Genomic DNA, 25,722 nt, shown 5'->3' on the forward strand with positions numbered 1-25,722 from the left:
TGAGGCTGTGAGTGTTTCTGGGCTCCACACTCATAAAAGCAGCCTGTAAACCCAGAGTCAGCTCCATAAAGACGTTTCACTGTCCTCAGTCCGAGCCCTTGGTTTGTGTTCCAGTTTCATTGTGGAATCTGTTCGTATCCTCTGATGATGGTGTAAATCTCATTCAGGAAAAGCTGCAGTAAAAACTTTAACTGGTTTCTGGATGTGATCTGGGTTAGGAAGCTCTTCAAGTGTTGATTCTGGTGGAAAGGTCTTTGTTTTAAAAGTCCTCTGATGGGGACTTTTGTCTAGTTTTTTAAATAGTTATAGATCAGTATATGGAGCAACCTGATTAAGTGGTCGACGTTTGGGTATTTTGAGATCCAAAGCTTCAGCTGCTAACTTCTCGTTCATCCGGTCAACAGAACCAGCGTCACCTCAAGAAACAGTTTAGCAAAACAAGCCCAATGCTTTTTGTTTTCTTTGACTACTTTCATTTCTGTATTCATGTACAGTGTGTATTCAGTGTGTCAGCTTTTTCTATTTAGAGAGCAACAGCAGTTTATAAAATGCAAATTTTAAGTCAATATTTACTCTTTTTGATTGTTTTATGAGCCGTACAACGTAAAGTGAAGAACCCAGACCCTTTGAGAGAAGGACAAAGCTTCTATACACAAGGTCGGGGAGCTGAAATAGACCAGTGCAGTCAAAACTGATTAAAAACATCATATCTGATCATTTTGCCATCGATTGTATCAGATGGTCAATTTACAGTTTCTCTGTTTTTTCTTGTTACTGAAGGGCTTGTCAAGAGATCATGCGTTTTCTTTTCTCACATACTTTAGTGAAATTGAAGTGTATATATTCTCAAATTAATTTTGCAATAATTGACATCTTTTATATACTTGGGAATTATATCAGCTGTTGAGCACCGTGCTCTCTTCTCCATAATATAATAAAAGAACTAAAACCTAACAAAATATTCACTTGGTTCAAAACACTGACTATGACATTAACTCATATTAGTTGTGATTTTTCACTTTTTGTATTCTTTTCTACACTACTGTTTAAAAGTTTAGTATCAGTATCATTTTTTATTGTTTGCAATAAGTCTCTTACAGTGTTACTTTAAGTATCATAGAGATGCTATTAAAGTTTTTAATAATATTTTTATTGATGTTTTAAATACTTTTTTTTTTTTTTTGGTCTTTTTAATTTTAGTTAAATCTTTAGTAATTTGGTAGTTTAACATTTTTTTATAGATATAATTGTAGTTTTAGATTTAATTAAATATAATAACACTGGGCTGCACTGATTTGCTTAAAAATATGATCATATCATTTAAAATGACTTTTCCCCCAATTTATTATATTTTATGCTTCATAAAATCATTCTAATATGTTAATTTGGTGCACAAGAAAAAAATATATTATCAGTTTTGCAAACAGATTTTTTTAAGTGATACTTTATTAAGATTCTTTGATTAATAGAAAGTTCAAAACAACATTTAATATAAATGACCATCACCTTTGCTTAATTTAATGCACCCTTGATGAATACAATTATTCATTTCTTTAAAAAAAATCTTAGCTACTCTTTTGATTGTGTTTTGAAGTGTTTATTATGATGTATGAAGGTGTTGGATGCCACTGATTCCAGAGGCTCGAGGTGTTCCTGCTTGATTGTATTTATTTATTTGTACAATGGCCAGCTTCTGATCCTGTTCCTGACACTCCCCTCGCCCCTCACCTGTCATAATTGGTGACCCGTCGCCGGCTGTGCGCCTCACACACTCCAGGTATCCGGTGACTCAAAGGGTGTGTAAGTGCCCCTGCAGCACACCGCGGTGAGGAACAAGAGATTAGCTCTAATCCAATCCGCTCAATCCTTCTCCTGCGCTCCTCGCGCTGCTCCTTCACTCTGGAGGAGGAGTCGTGGCTTTCAGGTCAGCGCTAGAATCCCTGGCCCGAAAAGAAGCCCTCTCTTTAGACCCGGTGACTACGGCTGGTTGGCTTTTGAATGGTGCTCTGTGACAAAGACCTTCTTTCACAGGACGCTGGCTGCTAGGAAAGGCAGAATAAATGAGGAGGATGCCACCGCAGATGTGTGAGACGTCTCTGTTAGCGTTTGATTGACGTGAGGCCGTCCCATCCAGACCAGAGGCACCTGTCTGACAGTGTGTTGCATTGTCTGACCTGAAGTTTAAGAAATGGTTTGTGCATCACACAGACATCCATGTGAGGGCATTGGCCTGGTCGTCGTGTCTGTAATACGTGTGTGAAGTCTCCTTCCCTGTTGAATCGAGGCTTTTTTGAAAGCAAAGTTTTAATGGTTTAGTAGAAGGAGCTACTTTGTTTCAATACATTACAGTGGATCTTTACCATATATTGTATTTAATATTATATGTAATGCATGCTTGATTATACAGCATTCAGTATTTCATTTAATATTTAAGGCTTGATTTTTCTTTTTTATTTCAAACTTGTTCATAAAACTTTTAGTGGATTTTTAATGGAATATCAGCAGAACTGAAGGCAGTTCTGAACAAATAATAAAGAAGACAAAAAAGACAATATTAATAATCCAAATAATAATGATATTAATAATAATAATTTATATGCATTAAATAATTTATAAATATTCATAAAACTGTTACATTGTTGTTAAAAATCTTAATATCGAAACACTTATTTTTATTAACACTTAATTTAGTCACAAAAAAATAATAAAAAAATATATTTTATAAAATGTTAAAATGTTGTAGTATCAATAAAAATAATAATGTAAGAAATACTGTTAAGAATGCCTTTTTCTTGATTTATCAATATAAAAACACTCAATAATAATAAATAATTATTTAGAAACTGTTTAAATGTTTTTAAAAGGTCATCATGTCAAAACACATAAATGTAATAATAATGTATAACTATTTATTTAAAGAATAATGTTCAAATGTATTTAAAGTCTGAGTTTTCATGAAATATTGGAAACTTCTGAAAATGATTCTTTTATTATTAGAATTTATCATCTAAAACATGACATCATGACATTTATTTGTTTGTTTTTTTAAATAATGAAAAATTTTATGCAATTCAATTGTAAAATATTACACAATATGTAATTTTACATATTTTTTTAAAATATTCAAACATTAAAAATGAAAAATAATACATAAAAATAGTGGGCAAAATAATCTAATTTGATCGTTCAACCCATTATAAAGAGTTAATTTGTAACTTAATACCATTTTCAGAGAGCATGTGCATATAAGAGTCTTTTGATATCATTAACACAATTATTATTGCTTATGTAAAACTAAAATTCTAAGAGAAACACTATTATGATGACTTGACATATTTCTATAGTGCATATTCATGATATAAAATGCCATGATTAAATGTAGCTCATTTTCCATATTGTCAGTGTGTGTGTGTGTGTGTTTGCTCTTGGGCTGCCATGTGTTTGCGTATGCTGATCACACTCGTCATGTCTGGCCCCCCGTGCCCCAGTCAAGGGCCCCGAGGTGGGGCGTCTCACTCAGACTTTGGGATATATGGGTACCACATTGTCTCTCCTCCCTACCCAGACGTGCTCTAGGACTGTCTGGAGGGCTTTTCCCAGACAGCCACCCTCCCTGCAGGGGCTGAGAGAAGCATGACCCCCTCTGTCAGCACAGCACTCCAGACAGGAGGGGTCAGAGGTCAAGACCAGCTGTCACTTCACCCCACCATTCTGAATCAATGTTGCATTATAGTCCTGATTAAGGGATGGAGGAATGCAGACGAGCATTCCTCAGGACGTCCCATCAGAGAAAGCCAATACTGCAATGGTTATTTCATTTAAATGCAACAATTATGCATGTATTAAAACTGCACAGAAACTGATCATAGAGTAGCATGTTAGTTCAGAATAATTTATAATTCAGTACTAAAAATGTAGCATTTTTATGATTAATAAAAATAGCTTTTTTATGAAGTGTTTCAAAGGTAAATGTGTTTCAAAGGTAAATGTGTTGTGTAAATGCATTTTAAATGTCACATATAAAACTCAAATGTATTATAAATATTTGTGTTATTAATTTGATGGTTTTAAAGAACACATTTCCTCTCTCTAGAGCGACAGATGTCCTTGAGGTGAAGTTCAAGTCCAATGTCTCTCAAACTGTCTGACAAACATTTGTTCAGAAAAGGTCTAAAACAGTCTCAGAAAGTGGAGGAATGTTACATTTACATCAACCGGGACCAGTCTTCCGATACATGATACAAAAAAATATTAATAAAAAAAAATAGTTCAGTGCACCTTTGTATTACGTGTATGATGGTGAATTAATTAATTAATTTATTAATTTTTCGTTTACTTTAAAAACTTTCAAACCAGAAAATTGTTTCATTTCAGAAATAAAAGTGTGCTGACCAGTCAAAACTTTTAACTTTAAGTTTTTTAATAAGAAATCAAATTATACAGATGTGTGTGTGGGTGTGGGTGTGGGTGTTTTTCTAGCAACGGTATTTAGTTTTAAACTCTATTATTATTTGTGTGAATTCGGTTCATACTAAAACTCTTAGATTCAATATCAGCATATTTTCCTTAAATAATGAAGAAAGAATTTGAACTGAGATGACGGTGTTTGTCAGAAATGGGGTAAGGCATTTTTCATGAATATGTTTTAATGTTATTCTTGCAATTTTTCATTTACAATATTTTTTGACCATGAATGGATTAAAATGTTTTCTTTCACATTGTTGCTGTTATCAGAATTGTTTTGTGTTTTATTATTGTACTATTTCGTTGAAAATCTTTTAATATCAACGTCTATCAACGTGTACTTTCCCCCTGCAATAACGGTACAAATGTCCAAAAGCTTATTTTAGGTAAGACTTGTGTCTGTGCAGAAGATTCAGATATAAAACCACCCTGAGAAATATTGACTGGAGTAAAAGTGTGACAACTAGCCCCGGTCTACATTATAGAGGCTGAAAAGATGAAATCAGCGCGTTTTTTTTTTTATCTTATTTCCTTTCATGAACCTTTCCGACTTCTTCTTATCTTTTTGCTTTTTGAATATTTTTCCCCCTAGTCTTTTAATTCCTCCGCGATAAGTTGAATTTTTTTTTTTTTTTTTTTTTTTTTGATATTTAGCTAAAATTATGATCAGCTGATATGTCGAATATATTGCGAACGTTTTGATATCTGACAATTTTTTTCGATTTCAAAATACATCAGGCTTCTATAATCCTTCAGGTTTGCTCATCTGTTTAACGAAAAAACGAAAAGGTTGCAACAATTGTTGCACTTTTTTCGTACAATCAGAAGGTTCTTAAATCTAAAGCTTGAAAGGAAGACACGTGCTGAAATAATTCCACATATAAGGGAATATATAATATAATATAATATAATATAATATAATATAATATAATATAATATAATATAATATAATATAATATAATATAATATAAAGTAGCTTGACCACGTGATTAAAACAAAAGCTAATAATAATAACGAGAAAGATCAAATAAATTTTTATGCACGAACTGTAGAAATGCTAATAGTTATTGACTAGTCATTAATAATTCGTACTTTATTTTGCGTTTCAGTAGGTATTACTAACTATTACTATTAATATTACGAAGGCGTTTAGTGTTGAATGCAGATAAACTGTTAACAATTAATCCAACTCAGATGAAATAACTTTAATTAATTCTTTCCCTTTTTGGAAAATAATTAGCAGATAAATTAGTGCACTGTCTTGTAGTACAGTTTAGTGAAAGATTTTTTTTTAGTTGTTACAAATCACAGTTTGTTTTCTGTTTTTCTGTAACCTATAACGTTATTTTTGAAGAAAGCGGCAAAATATTCAGTTTTGAAGTAACACAATATGTAACACTATATATATATATATATATATATATATATATATATATATATATATATATATATTCCTTTTTTTTTTATAAAATTGTTATTGATAAAGGCTTTTTCATCCTTCTAATTTTACCATAACAATATGACCCTTTTGCTTTGTTTTATATGCTATAAATTGCCTTTTTATCCCATAACCATATTTTTTTAACGCATAAGACTCAGTGAATAAACAAGCTGATCAAAGCGCTGACCTGCAGCCACATCTGTTCATTAAGAACCGTGCCATCGGCGGAGCCTCGATCACATCATCTCACTCACACCCGGCGCACAAAAGCGACTTGCGTCCCCGCGCTCTGATTGGACAGTCCGCAGCACGGCGCTCAGCCGAGGTTGTGATTGGCCGGTCCCCGGCTGACGTCACTGCAGGAGAGAACATACTGGGCAGGATGCTGAGGACTGGTACCATAGCCGCGCGCCCAGCATCATCGGCATCATCATAATCAATATAATCAATGCTGCTTTGGAGAGTTTGCCACCTGTTGTCAATGTTTCAGTGTCAGCACGCGTCCAGAAAGACAAGAGCGCCTTGTTTTCAGAAGAAATCCATGGTTTGGTGAGCTTGAGAGGCACATTTAGGCAGCAAAGGAGACATTGTGGATTACAGACATGTTTCATGTGTTCCATGTGCAGTTGCATGAGGATGAAGATGATATTCATTCATGAGGTAAGCTGTACATATCTGAAATGGCTTTTCTTTTCAGTCCATTTGATTTCAAAGAAAATATAGAAATATATATTATAGCGTACTCACATTATCGATGGATTTGTTATGCACTATATGTGACCTATTGGCTCTAAATGAATTTATTGGTTATTTTTAAAGTCAGTTCTTTATAAATATGCCTTACAATTTCGAGTTGATCACAAAAAATGCAAAACCCCACTGGGTGTCGTTCATCCTTGACCGTTGAGCCAATGTGAGAGAAACGTCGTGTGCTTTATTCTTTTAGACATTTAAAGTTGACTAATGTCCAGTTTATGGATGATGATAATAATAAACGTCATATTTTGTTTACAGAATATTTAGCAGAGTGGTGTGTTGTGTGTTTTATAATGAAAGCATGTTCTTTAAATAAGATTTAATTTGATAGTTTTTTTGATGACAGTCATAATTAGTAGCCTAAAGAAATAAAACTAAAGTTTGAGGTCTACAATATGATAAAATATAAATAGCATATAAAATTTTGTCACCTAACACTTGATGCCTGAAACTCATACACATAATTCAGGTTTGGGTAAGAAAAACAATATTTATGACACAATTGTGGTATGTTATATAATACTAACATTAAATGTGATTTAAGATTTAAGTATTTAAGATGTAATGGATACCTGACCTGCAATAAGGAAGGAGTGTGTAAGTTTTTGCATATGTAGCTTTACTGAATGTGTGGAACAAAGTGAGTAATTTTTGCACATCATATATCATCATGTTGATATTCGGAAAAAAGAAAAGAATGATAATATAATAAAATCGATCATTCTGAAGGCATTTAATATTTTTTTTATTTTATTATATTAATGGTTTGATGTGTGGTAGGTGTTTTAGACTGTTGAAAAAAAATGTTTACATTTTAGATTGCTAAATTAATTTTAGATTGAACTGCCTTCAGATACATTTGAGATTTGATATTAGATTTAATTAGAAATATATAAAATACTCAAAATCTAATTAATGTTACTTTACCACATAAGAAAAAAAATAAAAAAACAAATAGTGTTGATAAATAATTTTTGAAAGATATGTTATTATTATTATTTAGCCATTTTGTAGATTCATTTTTACTCTAATATTATGAATATTTTATTTATGTAAAATATGTAATATAAATACACATGTAATATAATATTTTTTACATAAAATTATGTAATATAATGTTTACATTCAATTGCTTTTCTATTTAGTATAATTCATTAATAAACTCTATTTTTTAGTTTTTTTAGTTTTTTTAGAAGTTAAATTGCCTTTTTTGGGCCATTTCTTTATTTCTGTTTGCTGTTGATTTGTTTAACAAAACTTGCAATTTCTTTGTAGATGTGTTTTTGCAGTCATAACATCCAGACCACCAATGTACCAGCGCTCAGGCCTAAAACCTGTTTCTGAGGGTTGGTTTCTGTCTTTGGTTATCTAGCTGTATGAGTTTTAACACTTTTCATAAAGCTAGATAACCGAAAGTAGAAATAATTCTCCAAATCTGCTGAGAACAGCAAGAGAGCACCCACTTTTTCCTCAGGTAATTTGACACGTATGTTCTTGTTTTAAAAATCGAATCAGAATTGTTGTCCAGATTGGAATTCATTTGTCTGAATGTGTTAAAACTCATGATAGAAGTCGCCATTAGTAGTCAACATCCTGGCAGTCCAAACCAGAACTGAAATGTGTGAATTTATTTAGCATAATCTGCATCTGTAATGACAAACTTTTGGTTCTTATCTCTTGGCAATCATTTTAAAAGATGGACCTGCACAATTGGTTTGAAAATCACGCAGGTCATTTAAAACAGTTAGAGAGATTCTCTTCAGCTCTGTGCTCATGTTGATCATATTGTCAGGTGAGATTGGAGTCTGGCTGGTGAGATACTCACTAGCTCAGCAATAAAAAAGAGGTACTTGAGGGCTATTTGTTGGGGTCTGTAGCCTAAAGGGGGGCCTTAGGATTGTCCTGTAGACTCTTTGTGCTGGATTTCCCCGTGTGAAACACAGGAACAATGGCAGCAGTACAAACACTTATTCATTCTCTCTACACACACACACACACACACACACACACACACAGGGAAACAGCCTATCATTGCATTCAGAGTCTCTTTAAACGAGGCTGCATTTAATTCTTTAGGAAAAAGCTCTTGATAGAACAGACATCCATTGGCGGCAGGTAATGATACACAGTGCTGTTAATTGGCTAGACTCAGTGGAGGGCATTTATAGGCAACGGAGTATATTCCCATGCATTGCTGCCGTTTCTGGACTGGACACTTAAGATTTCCCCCCAAAATGGAGGCTTTTCGCTCTATGCTCTGCCACCCTTGCATCTTAAAAAGCTAGCATTTAAGAAAACAATTTTTTGGTGTGTGTGCGTGTGTGCGTGTGTGTGTGTGTGTGTGTGTGTGTATATATATATATATATATATATATATATATATATATAAAATTATGTGTGTGTGTGTGTGTGTGTGTGTGTTTGTCTGTATTTTTTAAAATATTTTATCTCAATATTTATTTATTTAATAATATTTACCATTATTTATTTTTATTATTATGTTAATATCTAGCAAAATTAATATACTATTATAATATTTGATTATAAATTATGTCATTATATTAATAAACACACACACACACATATATATATATAAATTTTGTATGATTTCATGTATTTTAATAAATAAAAATCAGTATACCTGTAATTAATAAACAGTATTGTAATTTTTATACTAATTTAATGAAAAATATATATAATTACACTAAACATGTATACATTTAAATATGTTTTATATATGTATGCTGAAATTGAAATGTAAATGTTATTTATTAAAGCTTAATAAATGACAATATTAGATTATTTTATTATATTTAATGAAATAATTATATAATACATAATCAAACAAATATTCAGATATTAAATATAATTTAAATTAATTAAATATAGAAAATGCGAAATTACATTTTTATATTCTATTTATTTTTATTTAAATATGTATATTCTTTATTTAGTAACAATAAAAAAATCATAGAGTATATATATATATCTCTGTAAGCAGCTTGAAACAAACAAGGAGACAGTTGCCATGGCATCAGCTAAAGAGAGTTTTGAATACTGTTTTTCATGTTGTTTGTCTTTTAGGTACTTTCCATTTCTTTTTCTCTTTCTCATTGTCTTTTACTCAATCTTTCCCTCTCACATTTCATACAGAGTTTTATTTCCATCCACATTATGGCCCAAAAAAGTAACAACAACAAGGACAGAGCCATCAGAGAGAGCGAGAGAGAAAGATGCACGAAGGAACATTGCTATATCTTCCCCTCTCCTCCTACCCAGAAACCCCCAGTGCCATCTGTACCCCTGTGGGGTGCGGGAGAATCTGTGCCAGTGCCAGGAGCGACAAAACCCTCGTCAGCGTCCTGGACGGCACAGGGAGGAAGGGAGGCCATCTTGACGGAGATCTTACACAAGAAGCTAAGATGGCTGGGCTGGCACATGAGGTGAGTTGCATCATGGTCTTTTATTGTGCGTGTGTGTGTGTTTACTGGGGATATTATAGCCCCCTTCATCTGCCCCCTTGCTTCTAGCCAATCTGATCTTACTACATTAATTAGCGAGAGGGTTTTGGTGGGGGCTTGGCAAGGAAGAGGGGGAAGCAAAGGAAATAAATGAACTGGCAACGACTGTAGCAGCGACTGCCATCTTCCTTTGTTAAAGCTGCACTGTACCCCTAAGAAATTAAGAGAGATTTAGTGTTCAATAAGGTCTACATTCAGATTTATTGCTAAAAAAATGAACTCTAAAATTATGTTTGTCTCATTTTCCATCGTAAAATTAACTCAATTTATAAAATCATAACATTTCCATCATAAGATCTCAGCACAGTAGTGAATGAATATACGATGAAAGAAGAAAACATCCTCTTGAAATAGATGCAGTGAATGGGAGTGAGGGCTGGTGGTGTGTTTAAAGAGACCAGGGGCATCCCAGCATTCTCGTGGGTGATGAATCCTGTTGCATACGGCTGAATTTATTTCGACTTTTACATGTTCAGTAGTTTTAGAATTTTGGGGCTGAATAAATGCAAAACAACAAATGCATGAATTCAGTTCAATTAAAGTTGATTTGTTTAGAGCTTTTCACAATACATATAGTTTCAAAGCAGCTTTACCGAAAACACTTGTTTCAACTTTACAGTTAGGAAGTATTCTGCTACTAGCCAGAGCTGAGTGTATCAAAGTCATTCCCATTGAGCAGTAATGTACAACTGTAATGTAATACATGTTCTGTTCGTCAACGTCATATATGCATACACAATGAATGTGTAGAGATTACAACTTTTGCTTGTAATGATTATAATTCTACAATAAAAAGACAATATTTGATAGATTGATATGTCGTTTCGAAGATGCCGTCATTTGAAGTCTTTGCAGCTGTTGGTGAATTGTTTAAAGAATGAAAAAAAAAAACTGAATTAGCAAATGCATGAATGAATTAATATCTGAAAGCATAGACTTTTCTGAGAACTGCAGTCAGTGTAAATTAAGTCAAGGCAAATCACATTTTGAAAATGCATGCAATATAGAATTAGTTTGAATTTTTTTTCATTCAAAACGCATCCCATTCATATTACATGTTATTTAGCCCATGCCTTTATTATGACCTCACATCAGTTAGGACTAGCTGGAATATTCATGCTCTAAAAATCAATATCATACTTAAAATAAACTAGCGAAGGTGAAAAGATGATTAAACAGTCTATAATATTTTACCTAATTTGCGTGTGTGTGTGTGTGTGTGTACATATAAACATAGTTTTCCTAATATACTGATACAAATTTGACCCTCAAATATTGATAAAATTCTTATATTCATATGAACATCAGTGAATGATATATGTGTTGTGTACACATACTTCTCCTTATATATTCATATGAAAAAAGTTTTTGAACAAAACTAAATTACAACTAATTGTGGACGTCACAGAATCTTGATGTTGCTCGTTGGCTTCACACAGACACAATGCAATTTTCCAAACAGCATGGGTCGCCCCTCTGCCTCCCCCCCCCCCCCAGTCTCAGGCCCTGGCAGAAACGGGCCGTCGTGCCCCTGGCGATCTGGTTCGGGGTTTTCTGAAAGGCAGGGAGAGGGTGAAGCTGGTATGAGGGCCGGCAGCTGCAGCATGCGTGCCTTTAATGAACAGAACATGGTGTCAGCCATTAATATTCTGCCCAGCTCGCGGCTGGCCCCTCGCTCTCAATGCAGGCCCCCCTCCTTTATAAAGAGCTCCGCTTTCCCACCATTGTCAGGGCCGCTGCTCCTGCGGCACGACTGGAGAGGGGGCAGGGTGGGAAACACCGATGCAGACCAGACACCACCAGATGCCAAAGACACGAGACGGTTATGCAGATCGCAGAGCCTTTGTGTGTGTGTGTTTGTGTGTACAGGGGTGTGTATGTTTACAGACGGAGGGAGGGTGTTGTCACCTGATCATCTTAATTACTTTGCATGCAGTTCATACATGTCTGGGTCTGAGTGGGATGCAGATGTACATGGGCCAAGTGTGTTTTTGTCCAGTATTGAAAGGTTATTTTGTGTCTTGATCACAGATTTAGCTGTTAAATAAAACAAAACAGAAAAAAAAACATAAATAATAACAATATATATCATATATTACTTTTTTTAGTCTATATATAGTGTTTTTGTGTGTTTTGTGTTACTTTAGTGTATATATATATATATATATAGATATAAGGATCATGTGACATTGATCTTTGAAAATTCAGAGTTGCATCATAGTAATTAATTATATTTTTGTATATAATATAATATAATATAATATAATATAATATAATATAATAATGTTACACCAGAATTGCAATGAACTCCATATCCTTTCAAGTGTGACAAAGGTATCTATTTAGAAACACTAAATATCATATTAACAATGTGTATTATTTGTTTAACAGGTACCAAATAGTATAAAGTTATCCACAGTGCCAGTGCAACTCTAGCGCTGTTCTTAATGTACTTATTGTTGTTGAAATACATTGGGAAATGTCCTCAGGTATCTATTGTTTCAGTTACAGTAAAGATCGACACAGTTTGTTGATGAAATTAATAGACCTCTGGGAAATGTACAAGGCTGCATGGGTTGCTGATTTGCATCGGCACTGTGATGAAGGTCAGATGACATCAGAGGCGGGCACCTCGTGCACCGTGAGCTCCGCAGAGTAAAGAAACCATCAAACAACAACCCCACCTCAGTTTCACCTCATCAAAGAGAGGCCACAGGGATACACAGAGAGAAACGTTAATGCTGGTAATACACCATTACAGTGATAGGGATTCGAAATTTAAAACAGAAAGGAAAAAAGGAAAATAGGGAAGAGTTTGTTGCGACACTTTGTGAGATTGATAGATTCAGATTGTGGAAGGAAGGAGGGGTGGACGCGTGATGAGACATGTTTTAGTTCCTCTAGTGGCTCATGATACTGTAAACCTCAGGTCTGCGGTCACTTCCTCTGCGCTAGCTGGATGGCCAACATAAGGGACAGAAATTCATATTTCAGAATTGCATTTGTGATAGTTAAACCATTTCAAACATATTAGGTGTTGATGGCACTATATGCTACTAAAACTACTCATTCACTACCGTTCAATAGTTTGGAGTTGGTAAGATTTTTTAAATGTTTTTGATAGAAGTCTCTTATGTTCACTATTCATTTAATCAAAAGTAGATCTTAAAATGACATTTAGTGCTGTGATGCAAAGCTGACATTTCTTGAGTCTTGATTCTTCAGTATTCATTCAAATACGCTGATTTGCTGCTCAAGAAATGTTTATTTTTATTATTAAAGTTGAAAAACAAACAGCATTTGTACTGAACAAACCTCTACTGAGATTGCTTTTAACGGTTAGATTCCCAAAGACCTCAGTAATATAAAACTTCAAATAGCAATAATAATATGAAAATAGTCATTTTATATGAACTTATTGTGCCTTGAGATTCTTATAAGTTCCTCTGACCTAATTAAAACCAATTATTATTAAAGGTTTAACCCTTTCACGGTCTGGGGGCACCTAGATTGGACTGAAAGGGCACTTAAGCTTCTGCGATTAGAGTCCACCAAAAATAAAAATATGGTATATAGTATACATATCAGAAAACATGCAAATAGTGCTGTGGACTCTTTCCTGTGTCTAAGATCTTTTTATTTTATTTTTTGTCTCAAAAACATGCTTATTTGTTAGTTTGTATTGGACCTGTGATAGACTGCTTGACTGTAGACAATCGTCATGCTTTTTGATCATGTGCCGGATGATTAAAAGAAGTGCTTCGCGTTATCTGTTAACACAGTCTGGTAAGATTAAATCAAGATCATGTCTGCTGTGTATTTAGGTCAACAGCCATGAGCTAAAGTCTGTCGTCTTTATATGTCTTTGACTTGTGAGTTATTAAACTGGGCTAAAGTCGCACTCTGTTAACTGAACCTGCTTTTAAACAGTAACAAGGGAAGCTGTTAAAGTCATTCACTTTAACTGATAGAGTTACTAATCACCAGATAATATGATTATTACTTCTAGGTGTTAATAATGTAAACAATAACCGTCCAGTACCATTCAGAGTTATAAATGACAGTAAATGTAGGTCAAGTTTAATCTTAGTCTCTTAATTCAACTTTGGCCAAGAAGTAATCTATCAAGAAGCCCTGATCTTTAAAGTTCAGACGGATCTGCATTTTTATATAATTACGACGATGGGAAACCCTTAAGATGGGCATCAAAACAGAAGCACTTGACCTGATTTTTGAGACAGATTTGGTTTCTGCGGTCCGATTTCTTCTGGGACAAAGTCAACACGTCATCCTCAGATGTTATGTGGGTTTGTTTAGGATTTAATTGCTGGAAATGTGCATTACAGCACGAGTCGATTAAATTACCCGAGTGTTGAAAAAGATGTTTATAGTTTATTTATTAGGGCTGCTCATTAGCTGATGCAAAGCGCCTGTAACCCTTGAGGCCCGTGAGTTTAATTGAGCCTCTGTGATGAAACGCAGGAAAGAACTGATGAAAAGAAAAGCAGACGCTCCTCAAACAATATATTAAAGGGATAGTTTACCCAAGAATCTAAGTCCTGTCACTCACCCTCATGTCATTCCAAACTTAGTTTGATTTTCCCTCTACAAAAGACACAATGAAAGTCAAAGTTTATGATATTTTTTTTAGAATGTCTTATTTTGCAGACAACATGAGTGTGAAAGAGAACACAATTTTCATTTAAGCCAAGACACTACAATTAAAATGATGACTGGTGAATTTTTGGCTTTTTCGTTTCCATTAAATGTCATCTTTCACTTTATCTATATGCCAGAAATGTCCACTTCAGTATCTCTTACATAAACCAAGCATTACTGTTTTATTCATATCTATATTATGAAGTTTTTTTACATAGTGGTTTGTTCATATATCATTCTCCTGATTTATATAACATTATAGTTCTGGCTGTTGACATTTTCTGAATCATGGAGTAATTAAAAAAGAAATCCAAAATTTCCTTTTCAAAAAAAATATTTTAACCCTAATATATCAGAAAAATAAAATACATTTTTAACGTGTTTAAATGTCTATAAAGCACTGTTTAAACCACAGGAAAAAAATAGTAAAATAATAGAAGTAACTACAAATTTTTTATTTCACAATTATGACTTTTTTTCTTGCAATTTTTTATTTTTCTTCTTCTCAGAATTATAAAATCAGGTATAAAGCTAGAATTGTGAGATGGAAACACTTATATCTCACAATTCCTACTTTTTTTCTCAGAATTGCAAGAAAAATAAGTCTGAATTGTAATAGTAATATAAATACATGTTTTTTTTTTTTGTTTTTTTTTTTGCATTCCTATGATGGAAACAAGTTTCCATAGATTTCTGTTCTAGAAATGTAAATTAAAATTTGTTAATTTTTAATTACATGCTGCCTTTACTCCATATTTATTTCATTCCAATGAAATTATTTGCTGAAAATGAAATACTCCAATTTCAGAAAACTTGTCATACAAAATGGTATGTCTTACTGTCCTGTTAGAAATTAACTGCTGAAGTAATGTTACCCTGTTCACCTGAGCTGTCTAATTTCTATTTCCCCCTCTTCTGAAGGGTGACTGATTTTACGACAGGTGAAACGAACTGTCAGGGAAGTCAAGTTCAAGTTCACTTATGTCTAGACCGTCTCGTTCTATACCGTCCCTCTTTCTTTGCACTTGGGGGGTCTGGTTGCCCTTTGACCCATGCGTAAGTTGCTATGGAAGGTTGGCGAGAGGGTTCAGTAATGTTCCTGTGAAAAGGGTGTGCTGTCAGGGCTGTCTAGTGACGTCCCCCCATTCCCCGCCTCTCTCCGCAGCTGGGCACGGTCCTGGAGCCTGGGAATCTTTGGGCTCAGACCTGATCCACCCCCCATTGAGACTCAGTCTAGCCGTACCCTCACCCCACCATCTGCACGCCGCCAGTCTCAAGTTAAAATCTAGTGCCATAATGAACATATGATGCACAATATGGAGGTGCAAAGGTTTGGTTGTAATTGCAGTAATGCATGTGTGTTTTTATGCACTGTTCAGTAAATATAAATGGAGCTCTGCAAGACCGCCGTCTTGTAATTGGTTGGTGATGGTGTGCGTTGGAGTCGGAAAGAGAATTACAGTGTGTAAGAATGTGTGTGTGTGTGTGTGGTTGTCAGGCAGCAGGAGGATATAATAAAAGGAGTCATTTGCATAAGCTGCATGGAGCCCGAAGAGGATGTTTGGAAGAAAACAACAAGAAAGAAAAAAGGACAAATCCTACGTTGTGCGGGCAGGAAGAGAAAGCGAGAGCTGGCATCTAGGGGAGAGGGTGGAAATTAACAGAGAAAGACTTGAAGCTGCTCCCCTTTGGTAATGAAAGGCATCGGGAACCCCAATGCATAATATTTGAACACTGTGACAGAGCGCTTACACTGTTTACAATGACCTATTGAGGAAGAGAGAAAGAGATTGATTACGGATCATTTATTTTGCTTTTGATGAGCGTGGAACATGTGAAAATATTAAAATTGTATCATCGTCACTCTGTGGCCTTTCTATGTTTCTGTGTGAAGCTGGATTGTGGATTGTGTTGGCACATTTTATTATAATCGTTTGCCTAATTTACTCACATAATGTCAATGTAATTAAAAAAATTCACTGTTTAAGGAAGCAGGTCTTTTAGATTGTAAATTAATGCACATCTGTTTTAATGCACCTCAAGTAAGCACTTCTATTTCTCTTTTACAGATGTGGACTGAACTTTGGATTCACACTTTGCTGAAAATTTGTCGAAAACGACTAATTATTCATCCAGAGAGAACAATGGGAGCCTCAAGCACCTGAAAGTTTAAGAGGCACATAAAATCATGTTGATAATGATGATGTGTGTGTATATGAGAGCAAAAGTATTTTGTCTTCATTGAAAAAGAATTGTACTTTATAGTATTATACTGTATTTTCATTAAGATTATATTAGCATTTTTTATAGTTGCCTATAAATGTTATTTCTTTCATAGCTACAGTATAAATTAGATAAATTATGTGAATTTTATATGCACATAGTTTTGAATTTTTACATGACATGCATTTCATGTGTTTTTATGTTTGTTTGTTTTTTTCTGTATTTTTTATTTTCATTTAATTTTATTTCTAAATAAAATGTTTCTACTGTATATTGTAAATTAAAATGTAAATAAATGTAAATATTGTATTATAATGAGGAATAACCAGTGATTCATTAGCGAATTATATGAATCAGCTTTTTATTTGCATTTAATTGACATCAGATTGTGTCACACCTGGCAACCCAGTGAAGAGTTAATTACTGTGACTTAATGAGCTTTATTTCTAGGCTACATATAAAACACTTGTAGCATATATTTTTGAGAATTATAATCATCCTGAAGGTCAGACTTTAACGGGCAACGTTATGAAAAAGTTACAAGGTTTGGAATAAAATATTTTAATAAGAACCCATGAAATATAATAAATGATTTAAGCACGATTATTTTCCAATCCATTTAGGTTATTATTATTATTTTTTTTTAAATAAGTAGGACACCTTTTAGTAATATAAACACATCCTGCAAAAGTGATGAAGTAGTTTGTCGTGAAAATTGAAATGGCTATAATTAGATATCTGTATTGTTTTTGTTTTATTTATTTTATTATAAAGCCACACACACACACACACACACACACACACACACGTTTAATGTTCTGCTCGTTCAGGATAGGCTATATCCTGTAAATTTCTTATTCCTCGTCCTTTCATGCAAATGAATGTGAGAATTCACTCTATCAGTGACCTTTGTGCTAGCAGTTTTAATTAACCAATGACTAAAAGAAATGTGAAGAAAAAACGCTAAAACGGGCCGGGAATCCCGCACTCGAATTCATGAATCCTACTATGGCAAAGGATTTCCAATTCATATTCATATACGAAGCTTTCGAGATTTGGAATGATACCAATCGACGTCAGCACGACCTACTTAATATTCAAGACTCAAACGCTCCTCATTGGAAGGTTACGAATCAACGTCAGCGAAATCAAATAAATATTCAACACATCAGCTTTCACCATTGGAAGTTGTAGCAAGAACGCCGAATGTCCTACTTAATATTCAAGAGCTAAGATTTTCCCATGGTAGAATTCGTAAATTCTCGTCAAGGAAAGGATTTTGGTAACAGACATATACAATAAGATATGTATAGGCCTATGTGTGTACAGGTGTGGAAATGAAAAAGAAATCAGCATAATTAAGTAGCCTACCTTTACAAAACATGTTACTAATTAAGTTATTTAAAATAAATGTAGGCCTACTGCACCTCATATTCTATGTTGACAAACTAGACCAAACGTAAATTAGATTCACATTGATTAATAATATTTCATATTATCATATTATTAAAATGTTGAAGATTATAGATTGTATAAGATCAATATTGGGTTCTGTACTGAGAAAATTTAGACAGAAAAACTGTTGTATATTGGATAAATATAAATAGATAGATAGATAGATAGATAGATAGATAGATAGATAGATTGTTTAAGAGATGACATTAGGATTTTTTTCTTATTTTTTTAATAATATATATTGTAATTGTACCTTTAATTTTATACATGATTCAACTCAAAATATACCATAAATAAATAAACCTAATATGAATTTTTGGTTCTTTAGCGGTAATGACCTTGACACCTTTAGGCAGACCAATAAATGTGCACTTAATGGAGTCCAGATGAATGAATATCAGATGGACAGAGACCAGCTGGTCACTCCCTAGAGGACAATAAACTGGACCACAATGACAGAGGTCATAGTTCAGAATGACAGGTCAAGAACTGCTAATTGAGTGGTGATTTCCTCTTTCTCCCCAGTGACCACTAAGGACGGGTGACACTGAGGTCCCTCAAACGTCTGCATGCTGATGAACCCGTGACCATACAGAGGCCAAAGACATGCAACGGCTATGAAAAATAAGAATTTATTTATTAATACTTTTTATTTTTTATTTTAAAGGATTTAATTCCCAATTAAATTATACAAAACAGACATTTGATTATTTTATATATATATATATATATATATATATATATATATATATATATATTTTTTTTTTTTTTTTTTGCAATTTGTGTTTTCAATAATTTTACAAACAATAAAACAAGTATTCTATCAGAAAGATAGATAGATTTCACAACTGTTGAGTTTCTTTAAAAATGGCGGGATTTCTGTCTCTTCATGAGGATATATGCATATTATATGTTAGCATACCAATAGAGCCGGAGCCTGTGAACCCCCCTGACCCTATAACCTCTCTCTCCCAAACATGAATAGCATCAGTCAAGGCCTAGACAGGCTTTTCAACCGGTTTGTGTCGTGCCTGAGCTCCTAAACATGATGATTTAATGTATCCTCAGCCCCCCGGGTAGCTTTTGCAGGGACTAACAGAAGTTTGTTTAAGACACAAACCCCCTCTAAAGACATGCCTCCCTGTCTAAAGCTTTCTCTCAGCTACACACAGGCAAACGTCCCTCCCCTCCTGTTCTTCAGGCTCCACACTTGGCAAAATTAAGGGTCTGATCTAACAAGGGCTCTTTCATCTGCTGAGAAAAGCAGAATCTGTTCAACTGGCTTCTATAGGATGGAAAAAGAAAAGAAAGAACATTTACTCATTCTGAACTGAACCCATAATAATCTACACATTAAATCACTGGAGAAGATGTGAGAGAATTGCATATGTTAATGACCAATTGCAAAAAAAAAAAAAAAATAGTATATGACATATATATATATGTTTTTTTTTCTTCTCAAAATTCAGCTTTAATGTTCTTCTGTGAGGTTGGCATCTCTGGATTTTCAGAATTTTTTTTTTGTTATCTTTGTTCCAATACACGGACCTATTATAAATACGCATGCAGTTAATTATATGCAATGTGATTTTATTTAAAATTTCAGTTTAGGTATATAAACAATATTCAGCTTCTATTATTTGATGTTAAAACACATTATCGATTCAGTTTCTACATTAAAATATATAGGCTTCACAAATGTTAGGTTAAAAATAAAAAATAAAAATAAATTGAATCCCCTTCTGTGAGGTGTTCATTTTTTATGACGATAGCGCCATCATGCGACAATATTAACACACTTCAATTCGACAAATGGTTCTCTACAAACATTTTCACTTGCAAAGACTGTTCATATAGTGTCATGTTGTTTGTCTTTTTAGTGCATTTGAAATAAATAACATTTAATATAAAAGTCGTGAAGAACATTAGACCTGTAATCGGAATATGATTGAGTATTATGAGGCGGTTTTCGTGCAGTTAAATTATATGTATTTGTTGTGAGTGTTACCTACGTTTTTAACCATGGTTAAGAAAACGTTCATTTAAATTGAAAACCACAACCCCGGCAGGACTCGAACCTGAAATTTTCTGATCCGAAGTCAGACGCCTTATCCATTAGGCCACGAGGCCCGTATTTCCCAATTAACTTGTAAATAAGGGAAAATCCGCTGACAACAACACTGACTATAGCGAAGCGAAAGCGAATGATATCTCATGAATATTAAATACGTAAAGCTGACGTTGCACCACTCACGTAACCTACTTAATATTCAGCCAAGCTAGTGCGATTTTTTCTCAAAATTTCTCTCCACCACTAATGAAAATATCACACAGCACTCTGGAGTAACTTGCTGTCAGTGGCTTTATTCAGTACAGGTGGACATTGTTAAGTGATTACGGAAAAGGGTGATTATGAATTTGTGTGTCTTCATCAAACCCCACAGGAATGGACAGATATACGGTTTACCACAAGGTCAGACTATGCCTTAAGATCGCTTAAGTGTTATCATTTACTAAAGTTAAAACCATTTTTTTGTTTCAGTGAAATGTCAGCTCAAAGTTACTTCTATAAAAGTTGCTCCTGTATGAAAATTATTTACAAAACATGACCATACATTAACAAATGGGAAACATGGAAAGTTGTGGCCTAGTGGAAAACTGTTCTGTGGTCAGACAAATCAAAGTTATTTTTGGAAAACTAGGACACCGTGTCATCCGGACTAAAGAGGACAAGGACAACCCAAGTTGTTATCAGAGCTCAGTTCAGAAGCCTGCATCTCTGATGGTATGGGGTTGCATGAGTGCGTGTGGCATGGGCAGCTTATACATGGAAAGGCAACATCAATGCCGAAAGGTACTGTATATTCAAGTTCTAGAACAACATATGACTGCTCCACTAGCAGTTAACTAAATGATTATTCATACTTATCCGTCAAATGCCTAAAAATTATTTTAAATCCCAACAGCAAACTTTGAATGTTGGTGTTTATGGGATCAGTGTAAACTATTCTTTGATTAGAGCTGTCATGTAGCATTAACCCACATGCTTGGTTAACTACATGCACTCTAAATATGGTTCTGTGTTTGATTTGGCCACTGTAGTAAATGCCATGGTTAGTCTTCATAATAGGCTTGTTCTGTAGTTCTAGTGACAAATATTTGGCCACACAAGACAAAACTAATGGTGCAATACAGTCAGTCGCTTACAAAAAAGTAGTATTTCAAGTTTATTTTACTAAGTATACCTAAGTAAAGTGAAAGAGCTGCCATTACACTGACAAAAGTCAAAATACTGACAAATATTAGCAAAAAGTTAATGGCTTCACGTGCTATAGCTGTCCCATGACTGTCCATAAACAAACACTACTCTAAAATAGCAAAAAGCAGCTATATAATTTCAGAAAAGGTGATTCATGCACTTAAAGATGTATGTGCTTTGATGTAGTTAACATTTAAAAGCAACTTTGACAGAGTTTGGGCATTTTTTAAAGCATTTTCCTAACCCAAACAGCAGATCATAGCACTAGGAACACCAAAGTCATGACCAGATGCTAGATATGTATAAATAAACACAAACCCCACATACAACCTCTAAAAAAATATTCTCAATTAAACACAAAACGGACATGCATTTACTTTTAAAATGCCTTTTTAATTGCTAATTTTAAGCACGCAAAACAGTACATGTGTATCAAACAAAGAAAAAAGAAAAGCTTTATAGATCACGTTTAAGAAATGCTAAACAAAGCATGTGCTATTAAATTTTTTTCCCAAAGTTTCACAAATAATTGATGTCTTCGGGTGGATGATTCGCTGCTGCTCATGGAAGTCCCAAGTTGCATTTTATTTTTTGTCTTCAGTGAGTGTCTTGCCCACGTCCTCTCTATGACAGTTAGCTTTGCTGCAGGCACATTTCTCAGCATTGATGTATGCATGGGTAATTATATCTCCGTTTACGCAACCAAGTGTCACAGTGCGATTACTTGTTTGAGTGGCCTGGCAACAGGTACAAGAGGATAATTCAGGTTCACTGTACCTACGAATGAGAGAAAAACACATGTAAACCATTTCAAATCAGTCACTTACGAGTGTCTGTTTCAGTTAGGAAGCCAACTTTGACTAAGTCTGTGTCTGCTCACCTGCCAAAACTGGGACAGTCTCCACTACAAAATGTCAGGTCCATTTTCTTCTCTGACATACAGTCTTTTTGTTGTATGTATTTGCGTACGGTCTGTACTCGACATCCCTTAATTTGGTCAACACCTACAAACACGGGCAACAGAATGCACATAGACATATTAATAATCGACTCGAACCAACCAAAATTCACATAGTTTTCTTTAAAAAAAATACCCACAAACATTACAGCATCCATCAGACGACCGCTGAACAGTGCCCTGTAGAGAGCGAATCACAAAGGCAGAATGTCATCAATGGGATTTAATCACCTTGATCAGTCAGTATAATATGTAAATATGTGTTTATGTGATATATGAAGTACTAACAGGCTGGCAGTTGGAAATGTTGAAAGGAGGGCACTGGACTGTGTATTTGTTGGTGATGAACCGTCCATTAATTTTAGTACACGTGAATCTGTCACAGCCCTGATTTGTAGAGGGCAAAGTTTCACCTTCCTATGACCCAAAAAAGAACAAGGTCATTGGTTTTAACATATGAGCGTTCATTTATAATTCATTTAACTTCTAAGTACCATTTAACCTGAATATGAACCTCAAGGCGACTGAACCTCTGACATTTGAACTTACCTTTAATGTACGATCGACGCCATTAATAGTGACAATGCAGTGAGTTTTCACACATTCTCCACAGCAGTCATCAGGCTTCTTTTTAATGTTTTCATAACCCTGTGAAAAATAAATATCAGATGAAGTCAATGAAATTACCGTTGGTTCTGAAACAAGACGATCAGAATATCCTCACACAACTTACAGGATCACATTTCTCAATGCACTTCACAGGTTGACATTTGGTCATTAACAATTGCGTTTTAGGATCCACGTCCAAAGTACATCTGCATTCCTGACAGCCATCGATGGGGATATTGGTACCAGGCTGGGGGAAGTGATGGGAGACATGAGTGTGTAAAACTTTCATTAACCCTTTAACTGTCACCCTGTCCCGTATACGGGATGCCTACATTTACTTCACTATATTACAATTAAATCTAATCTAATCTTGACAAACTTTATATCGCTGGAAAGGTCTAAGGCTCCTAAATATATATTTTACCAATGTTTTTTGTAAAAAATTATGTAGGAAAAGTAATAGATTAATTTATGAAAAGAGTGCACCCTCAAAAATCTACATTATAACAGGAGTTTTTACCTTTGTTTAAAAAAAAAAGACTTATTCGTTGCCTTTTTCTATATCACATTTTAGAAATCATCAGAAGTTATATACCGACTGAAAACTTAAAATCTCAAAATTCATCCTTTAAAACCCATTTTGAAATCAGACATTGAATTACCTGTAAATGGTACATCAATATCATGTTACAAAATGTTTTCATTCATGAATTATACCAATTTAAGTTTGAATCGTGCACTATAAAGTCTATGTTCAAAAATGACAGTTTGAGGGGTTAATTAGTACTTAAAATAAAAAACAAAAATAATATTTGTGTCATTCTATTTACCTCATATACCATATTTTTGTAGACGCACACTTTCTTTGGCTCTGAGGAAGCAAAAACAATAAATCACAAAAATATACAGAATGATATAAAAGGCAATACAGACACCATCTGAGATTAAAAAAAAAAGCATACAAATGTCACAAAAATGAACTGATGTGTGAATAATAGCTATACCGCATTTGATTTCTGGACAGCATTTTCCATCTGGCACTTTCACGACTGGGTTATGTCCAATTGGACACTTTTTATCCATAGGTGGGCACATGCTGACATCACAGTCTACATCACACAAAGGAGACTTAATAAAAGGAAGATGAAAAAGAAACATCTTGCAAAAAACTGTACATAAACTTACTGCAAACTTGTTTACTGCAGCATGGGTCTGAAGGATTGGTGACGTTGACCAGAACAAAGCCAGGTTCAGTGCAGATCTTAGGGCTGACATCGAGACACGCTTTGGGCTTACAGCTCACTGATTTGCTGTTCTTTTCACAGATACACTCCTCACAGTTGTACTCGAATACCTCACCAAGCTGCCACAAAATATGAAGAGAATTCCGTTAAAAGTCTATTTCGGTCATTATTCAGCTTTGGCCATTATTTGGTTAATTCTTTTAATTTAGAGTATAATGAAAATTCACTCTTTTGTTTAGTAAATTCATGCTACAGGTTATAGTGTGAAGAATGAATCCATGTATGCATGTACCTTGCAAGTAAATATAAATATCACTAGTCATACAAATTCATATAAGCTTGGCTTATATTGCTAAGCCAAAATTGAACTCTGGTGAGCATAAAAATACATAGTATTTTCATGCCAATATGCATGTGTGCTATCTATTTTATACATTTTGGTACTGAACAATTTATGAGGATTAGGGTTAGGGTTAGGTTTTCATTTTTCACATCATGTCATCTGACATCTTGGACGATTTTTATAAGTGAGCTTGCCGCATTGTTTTGCTGAATGACCTTGAAGTTTAAGGATTATGAAATTAAATTATATTTTTGTGTAAACAGCTAAATTAAAATGGTTAAACACCACCGTACATCACGTGGTGTTTTAGAGGAATCCAGGCATCCTAAAAAACAAAAAGAGAAGAACGGCATAAGACAGATATTTTCTTGAAAAGCAGTTAAGGTATGCAGGATGATGCAAAAAGGCACATTTTTTTTAACTTCTAAATCTGAATGCCTTATGCATGCACATAAACTTGAGTCAAAGGCTTCTCACCGCATTTGTTCACACAAACTTTTGTGTTCTTGTTGAAGAGTAATGTGCCCTCAGGACAGAAGCATCCCTCTGTGCGCATTTTAATGTTTTTTTGTTCAGGTCTGCATTACAAAAAAGTATTTAACCTTTTTTATTATCATTATTATTACACACATATCATCTAAGATTCATTACAGTACATCTGCACAACAACATTTATTAACTTTTAAACCGCATATTAATAGTTTTTTTTTTTTCAAGTACTGTACATGTCTGTCATATTCCCTTCCCTCAATTTAAAAAAACTTAAGCAGTAAACTTTAATTTCTGCAAA

General features: G+C 34.2%; 1 protein-coding gene, 1 long non-coding RNA gene and 1 other non-coding gene across 3 annotated transcripts in view; 1 reads left to right on the plus strand and 2 right to left on the minus strand.

Moving 5' to 3' along the window:
• The first annotated feature begins 7,946 nt into the window (after nt 1–7,946).
• On the plus strand, nt 7,947–17,095 carry LOC113066716 (uncharacterized). Its single transcript, XR_003279218.1, has 3 exons — nt 7,947–8,135; nt 9,815–10,104; nt 16,911–17,095. It is a non-coding gene; the product is annotated as an uncharacterized LOC113066716 (long non-coding RNA).
• A 3,481-nt stretch (nt 17,096–20,576) lies between these two features.
• On the minus strand, nt 20,577–20,649 carry trnar-ucg (transfer RNA arginine (anticodon UCG)). The gene has a single exon. It is a non-coding gene; the product is annotated as a tRNA-Arg (tRNA).
• Nucleotides 20,650–22,150: 1,501 nt separating this feature from the next.
• The window catches only part of LOC113066384 (mucin-2), a 37,623-nt gene continuing 34,051 nt past the window's right edge, over nt 22,151–25,722 (minus strand). Inside the window, exons 38-48 of the mRNA XM_026238291.1 lie at nt 25,410–25,510; nt 25,226–25,257; nt 24,531–24,708; nt 24,350–24,454; nt 24,176–24,216; nt 23,470–23,592; nt 23,286–23,384; nt 23,025–23,153; nt 22,877–22,916; nt 22,659–22,782; nt 22,151–22,555 (exon numbers count right to left, since the gene is read on the minus strand). Coding sequence (XP_026094076.1) covers nt 22,363–22,555; nt 22,659–22,782; nt 22,877–22,916; nt 23,025–23,153; nt 23,286–23,384; nt 23,470–23,592; nt 24,176–24,216; nt 24,350–24,454; nt 24,531–24,708; nt 25,226–25,257; nt 25,410–25,510 — 1,165 coding nt within the window. The 3' untranslated portion in view covers nt 22,151–22,362. The remainder of the gene's footprint in view (nt 22,556–22,658; nt 22,783–22,876; nt 22,917–23,024; nt 23,154–23,285; nt 23,385–23,469; nt 23,593–24,175; nt 24,217–24,349; nt 24,455–24,530; nt 24,709–25,225; nt 25,258–25,409; nt 25,511–25,722) is intronic.

The sequence above is a fragment of the Carassius auratus genome, chromosome 50 (assembly GCF_003368295.1).
Source record: "Carassius auratus strain Wakin chromosome 50, ASM336829v1, whole genome shotgun sequence".
Lineage (NCBI taxonomy): Eukaryota > Metazoa > Chordata > Actinopteri > Cypriniformes > Cyprinidae > Carassius > Carassius auratus.